The sequence below is a fragment of the Trachymyrmex septentrionalis genome, unplaced genomic scaffold, assembly GCF_001594115.1.
Source record: "Trachymyrmex septentrionalis isolate Tsep2-gDNA-1 unplaced genomic scaffold, Tsep1.0 scaffold331, whole genome shotgun sequence".
Taxonomy (NCBI): domain Eukaryota; kingdom Metazoa; phylum Arthropoda; class Insecta; order Hymenoptera; family Formicidae; genus Trachymyrmex; species Trachymyrmex septentrionalis.
Window position 1 is genome coordinate 70,834 of NW_017305496.1, and position 7,538 is coordinate 78,371.

Sequence of the window (7,538 nt, forward strand, 5' to 3'; positions counted from 1 at the left end):
CATTATTTCGAAGTGAATATTACTTCGCGCGTTTACGTACGTCGTATCGAAAAACGCGTCGGACTGCAAAAGTATCGCCTGCAAAAGAAAGAAGTAAAATAGAAATTATATCTAAATTAATTGCTGGCGGATGGTCCGGTGTGTCCGAAGGCGAGTTCGGTAATCGAATCTCTTGCTCGTGACCTTACTCGCCGATGAAACTGCAAACCGCCGCACGGCCGACCGGCCTTGTAATTGAATCCTTGATTGCTTTTTGTTTGAATTACACTCCGGCCGTCGTATCCTCCCTGTTTGCACTGGGCTGACACACGCACTTGTGCACCCCTGACCTTAACCGAGCGAGAAGATCCCCCGTGAATGAAACATCGTGAAAATTGCGAGGCACGTGGTGGAACATGAAACGTTCCTTCGTGAGAGTCCAGTTGTATCGGATTTGCCTAAATTTTATGTACAGGGTTTATAAAACGATCCCTAAACGTCCAATATTATTATACAAATATTTTGCACAGTATCGATTTACAGTATATCTCCTTTTAAACAATTCAAAACAAACAATCTCTGAATATAATTTAAAAAGTGATTATTCACTTTACTTTCTTTCTTTTGAGCAATAGTTATCTTTAACAAAAGAATATTTTTTATAATAATCTTAAAATATACTTATTACAAATTTTAGGAGAAACTTATTATTGTATACTCGAAACTAGAATTTTTTTTTAATTCTTTGTTACCGCACGTTTTTATGTTTGTCTTTATTGCACAGGAATATACCCTGACAGTATTCGAGTGTCCCTAATTTTCGGTAAACTACACTGATTAAAGTAAATGTATAAAATCTTTATTTTAGAGGTTCTAAAGAAGAGCTCTTTAAGTAAATTTAAGTGAAGTTATGAAAAATTGTAAATTGTAAAAAAAAAAATAATTAATAAAAGTGAACTTTTCGAACTATCACGAAAATCACAAATATACTTTTTAGAAAAATTATTAATGGCATTTAATATAGAAATAAAAATAAAGGGACTAAAGGAATGAACCGTTGAAGGTCTATATTTTAGTTAAAAACATGTGTCAAAATATTCCCGTGCAAGTATATTTATTTCGATCAATGAAATTGCACAATTTTTTATAGAAAAAGTACAATTACTAACGCTTTTTCGCTGATGACAAACTGATGACGCTAGATAGGAGAAAGAATACGTTGAACACTTAACTTTTATCTCCTTCTACATCAACGTCCCCTCACCTTCCTGTTTCTACAAATGCTGTGCAATTTTCAAACGTTCTGGGTACGCTATACCCCGTACAGTAACTGAGAGTGAAAACATTTTATAAAATTAATCGAAGAAGGGGCTTTAATAACAAGCAAATCGAATTTGTTTTAATTTAATAACCTTGATTGAAGTAAAACTCACTAGGATTCAAAATTATATTTTAAATCTAATTTAAAGCTAATTATGAACTTAATATAGACTTGCGGTAGATACGAACTTTTGAAATACTTAAAACAAATAATTATTTACGTACAGCATGTATTATTCTGTGTTTAACATTGTGCAATAATATTGATCGTCCATATATAAGGACCGCTTAAGCGCCCAGTGATTGTCTATCAACTGATTCTCAACATTTTTTATTATAATCACAACAAGCGAAAGAATACAACATAGAGAACTGAAGATACGACGAATTCTCCCTTCGGGCTCGCGAGTTTAGGATTTTGCGGATTTTGGCCCACATGTCGGTACCGGATCCGTGCCACAAGTGCCACTGTTACATTGAGGTGGTGCCATCACGCAGGATCTGCCATCGGGACAAGACGGTGCTTCCTCACAGTTTTTCCCTGGCAGGTGAATGTATTCATCATCCTCCGCCATGACCGTCGTCGAGAATACGACGGCAATGACCATCAGCAGGGCGATAATTGATTTCATCCTTGATCGACTCTGGTCACCTGTCATGCGAGACATTATTATACAATATGATGACATCATAAAATAGTGATGACATTACGATGATATTATAAAATAATAATGCGAATGAAAAGTGCGACAAATAAGTAAAATTGAAAATTCAGCTAATTAATAATAATTTAATTGAGAAACTGAGTAAAGAACTGAGTAAATTGAAGTGTGTAATGAAAAAAATTATACAAAATGTCTTCCACCGTTGACGATGTGACAGCGAAAACGCAATTTACATTGTCATGCAGAAAATAATGAGGCAAATTAAGAATATGATATATAAGAAAAATAGGGGAGGAGTTAATAACGATTAAAAATTTGTAATAAGGTGAAGTCGCGAATTAAAGTGAAGAAAAATTACATAAAATATTGTATCCAAAATTATTAGGTACCCTGCACTCTAATTAATACACTCTAAAAAATATACGTGTGGCTTTAATATCATGTGGTGTCTACATAATGTTCACCGTGTTGGTGTTAAATGTTAATATTACGATGAGAATTATATGGACATATAGTGTTAAATCCACATCTGTACTTTTAGAATATATTTAATTAGTTGTCTAAAAAGTGACGAATTACTCTTTCTTTTAATAATTTTTTAAAATTAGTTGAGATCCATGCGTATATACTTTCTTGCAATTTATCGCGTACTTGTAAAAATTCCATCCTAGTGTGACATAATTTTTAAAAAATAAAGAGAGATATCATAGATTAGCGATCCACAAAGTCCTGACCTCGACCCGATTGAACATTTATGGGTATACTTAAAGAAAAACGTTTTTGTAATTAAAAATGCACTTCGGAGCAAGACACAAATTGCGATTATGGAAAAATAGGGAATCCACTTGCAAAAAAACTAGTAAAAAAAGATTGCAGAAGTTTTTTTAAGACAAAAGGGAAGTATGATAAAATATTAAATATTTATATTGAATACTAATTTGATTGATTGATATATTAATAAATAAAGCTTGTACAAACTTTTTTTATTTTTAACAAAAATAACACCGATTTATAGATCCTCGATAATTAAAAGTAACGAGCAATTTTTTGTTTTTATTTCGATCTACATGCTAGGAGTTATGAAATTTATAAGACTTAATAATTTTGGCTGTAATAATTTTTCAGTATTTATGAAGATGACTACGACAGGATTTTTCTCGGTTTGCCAAGCGATGCGACGTTACCTGAGTTCTGAGCGCAAAATCTATGTGGCACCAACGATATTCCAGAAATGAATGTTCACATTACCGCGCAACCGACGCGTTTTTATCTGTTACGACTTACCCCTCGCTTCCTCTTCACAGATCGCTCTTTGATTACGTGACCCGATAATCGCCGATGTCTCATAACGTCCGATACGGCTGGCTGCGCGTGAGAAGGACGCCCGTATTTCGATGCGTTATTTTACGCACTTCCCGCGTGAGTAAGAAGAAATCGCGATTGTCCGCGGGAAGAGGAAGCGAATGGACGGACGACGTGCCCTGATCTCCGCCGTTGATAATTCCACCGTTTAATTTCCTCTGCAATAACTGAGAGATTTCGCTCAATTCGCGGAAATGATCCCTCAGCAAAATTATATAACCGAATACAAATGAGCAAACAGATCTGACTCACGTTATAAGTGACTAACTAAGTTATCTGCGCGTTATTTTAGCGTATTAAGCCTTTCATGATGATTGCATCTATTTGCGGTAAGAGCTGCATTGAATTAACTCGATTGGATTGATCTGCGAACCATAAGATGATGTAAGAATTTCATTTATACTAAATATTATACGTTAAACGAAATTAAGAGCTCGCTTTAGACGATCTGTAATTATTTTTTTAATGAATAGGTGCACGGCACTTTGGGGCAGAAACTTTTTAGAAACCTTGTTTTGAAAGGGAAACAAAAATATTTTTCAAATGCTCCAGAAGTCTCAAAGTTCATTATTTAATTGCTTATCAATTTAATTTGTAATATTACTGTATCTAATAGTTTGATTGCGTTTATAAGTTCGAAAAATCATTTCGACGCGCAGTTCAAATAGCTACACATTTAGTATATAAATTCACACAGAAATTATTTAAAAGCATGAAAGATATAGCTTCTGCTGGTATAGGCTTCTAATTTATCGATTGTGTATCTCACAAGTATGGTCTAAAATAAGATTCTTATTGTTTACTCATTGTTTATACATTCTTCTGTTTCATAAGAGTGTAACGAACATAAATTTAATAACATAAATATAGTTATAAAACATAGTTATATAAAATATAATTATTAAAAATTAAAATAAATTACAAGTTATGTAATAACGAGCAATTGAGAACATATGTGTCGCTTCGTGCGTTTTGAATTAACTATTTATTACAATCTTTCCTTTTCTATTTTACATTTAGACGTTTTCTTTTTGAATCATCATCAGCGAATTACGATTAACTTCTAACGATAGTCGCAGTAAATTTCGGTTGTTCAAGTTTGCAGCTGGGTGTACGTCTTCAGTTTGAAGATTCACTTTGAAGAAAAGATTTCTATATTCAATGCTATTATTTCTCGAGATCTCGAACAAAATGAGATCGATATAGAGCCAAGTCGTATTTATTTTTCAGAAAAAAAAATTGTCTTCTTATAAATAAAAAATTCTAAAATTTAGAATAAAATATTCTTGGTGCTATTTTATTAATTTTCTACAAAAAAAAACTGGGCTCGGCTAGGACTCAAATTCAGGATCTCTTATTCCGCGTATCTCTCACTTATACCACGAAAGCTTCGCTATCGTGATACTGTAGCATCACGTATATAACGTTAGATAGACTTATTCTAAAATTCTAAATGTAAGAATATATAAACCTAAATTTACATGTATTATACTCGTCTCAAGACACGATGTCGATCTTATTTTATTCGAGGCAGTAGAATAAAAATTATCGATTTAATTTTAATAGAGTTATAATTTTATACTGTATACAGTTGAGCTGAGATTAAGTACATCAAGAATTTTTTTTTCTCGATATTAGAAATCCTTTCTAAGAGTGTTGCAACCGTCATTTAGTTGTTCGACTAAGTGAGTGCCGCTGTACACTGTAACCGTACATTAATTAGTGAGAATTTCGCTTTGTATCTCGCAGCGTTATTCCAATTCTTATTTATTTCTCTGTATCGACCTGTTCGGGTAATTTATAGCAGGATAAATAACTAATGATGGCTCAAAAAGAGCCGAAACGTTTGAATGTAAAATAGGAAAGGAAAGATTTTGCAATAAATACTATAAATAGTAAGTTCAAAATGTACAAAGTACTGCCGATACATATATGGTACTCTCAAACGTCCGTTATTAAATAACTTGTAATTTATTTTATTTCGAGAGTATAGTTGTTATAGATTGATTAAAATAAAATTTTTTGGAGTACATTATATTTATACGACTTGCATATCTTTAGACCCTACACTGAGAAAAAAAAAACGAAATATTTGCAAGCAAATTTTATATATTTTACGTAACATTTTTTCAACATTTATTGGTTAACAAAAATTAACTGTGATGATAAAATATACATTTTTATGAAATATATTTCATTTGTAAAAAAAATAAAATAAATAGTTTATTAATTGCTAAGAATAAAATTTTATTTCGCCGTATTTGAATGAGAATTTATTTTAGTAAAATAAACATTATATCTTACAAATAAATTTTCAAATATCTTTTTCTCAGTTTCTATGTATCTATTTAATCCGGGAATCTGGAGTTTTACATCCTATCAACGAAAAAATGTGAATTGTTGTAAAATATTATTTTACATGGGTATTGTTTAACGTATCTTCTTTTTTTTTCAATAACTATTATTTACGAACCTTCAAATATGTAATTCTATTGAAAACTCGCCATAAAAAAGTGTTATACAATATATTAACTAAAATCTTTATTTTTTTTTAAATATTGTTTTAATAAGCTGCTTAATGTGCTTATTTTATCTAATATTTGTTTGATCCCCTTTCTCTTTTCTCAGAAAATTATAATTAAATCTATACTCGTAATGTTCTCAGAAAATAATAAATTTGTGATACAATCGTGATTTCAGTCAAGTATTTCAAAAACAACATATCAATTCGAATGTACAAATGCCGACTAACAGATCATGCGCAAAAGCTACGTTGTGGACTAGGAACGAGCAAGTATACGAAAAATATATGTGCGTTGTGAATTCAAAATAGAAGTCGATATCAATACGATGTGCCTAATATCGACATAAACGCCGATGTGATACTGGCGTATTTCTCCATTAGATCCCATCCGCGAATCGCGATATTCTCTCTCGACATGGCGACCGCAAAATCCTTTTCCAATCCGTGCTGTCACTTTATTCATACATCTCTGCCTTTCTTTTCGTCCAAAAATATTTTATTCACGCGCATACATTCGCGAATGTAGGATACACCATACGATACGGTTAAAAACGCTCGTGATATTGTATTATATCTGAATCGGAAGTCCGTACTCGGCGCATTAATCCGCATTAACGAAATGGTGCGCATTCAACGGCTCGCGGATCCGTTACTTGTCTGCCTTCTCGCGGTCTCGGCTCTTCATCCTCGGATAAACAAAGCACTCGTTAAACATTGATCAATTATTTCCTTTCCTGGTGTATATTCAGCCAGCCGACGCGGATCCCTGACTGCAAACTTGATTGCACGAGTCCAATCACGCGTCAGACATTACCACAACATCCTCTCCGACACAGCCATATGATCTCAAATGGGCGGATCAGATAGAAAGTAATAAGACTGAAAGTAAATTAAACGAAACTTGAAGAGAAAGAAGACAACCAGTGGCTGTCTCATTATTATGTACTCGAAATTAGAACTTTTTTTTAACTCTTTGTTACCGCACGTTTTTACTTTTGTCTTTATCGCGCAGGAATATATCCCGTCAATCTTCAAGTGTTCCTAATTTTTGGTAAAATGTACTGATTAAAGTAAATATATATAATCTTTATTTTGGATCTAAGGAAGAGTCCCGTATAAGTAAAGTTGTCGAAAATCGAAAATTGTAAAAAATATTTAATAATAAACAGAAGTGAATTTGTTGATTCATCACGAAAATCATGAATATATGTATTTAAAAAAAAAAGATTAATAGTATTTAATATAGAAATAAAAATAAGAAAACCATAGGAATTGTTAAAGGTGTATATTTCAGTTAAAAACACATGTGTCACAGAGAGAATATTCCCGTGCAATGTATTTACTTCGACAAGTGAAATTGCACAATTTTTCATAGAAAAAGCACAATTACCGCTCAAACTGACGACACTAGATAGAGAAAAGTATATGTTGAACACTTAACTTTTGTCTCCTTCTACATCCAAGTCTTGTCACCTTTCTGTTTCTACAAATGCGCAATTTTTAAAACGTTTTGGATATGCTACTACGCTCTCGTACAGTAATTGAAAGTTAAAAATATTTTATAAAATTAAAGAAAGGACTTTATATAATAAGCAAATCAAATTTATTTTAATTTAATAATCTGGTTGAAGTTTAATAATCTGACTGAAATATCAAACTCACTAGGATTCAAAATCATATTTTGAATA

General features: G+C 32.2%; 2 protein-coding genes across 9 annotated transcripts in view; one reads left to right on the forward strand and one right to left on the reverse strand.

Annotated features, from left to right (window-relative positions):
* LOC108750207 (colorectal mutant cancer protein) overlaps positions 1 to 7,538 on the forward strand; it is an 81,084-nt gene that overhangs the window by 58,022 nt on the left and 15,524 nt on the right. The window lies entirely within an intron of this gene.
* LOC108750209 lies at positions 1,618 to 3,236 on the reverse strand. The gene is made up of 2 exons (XM_018489521.1): positions 3,149 to 3,236; positions 1,618 to 1,951 (listed from the first exon to the last, which is right to left on the reverse strand). The coding sequence occupies exon 2, from the start codon at positions 1,929 to 1,931 to the stop codon at positions 1,710 to 1,712; it is 222 nt and encodes a 73-aa protein (XP_018345023.1). The 5' UTR covers positions 1,932 to 1,951; positions 3,149 to 3,236; the 3' UTR covers positions 1,618 to 1,709.

Excerpts from the sequence above, each read along its gene's own strand:
- LOC108750209 (XM_018489521.1), bottom strand. The coding sequence starts at position 1,931 with ATGAAATCAATTATCGCCCTGCTGATGGTCATTGCCGTCGTATTCTCG.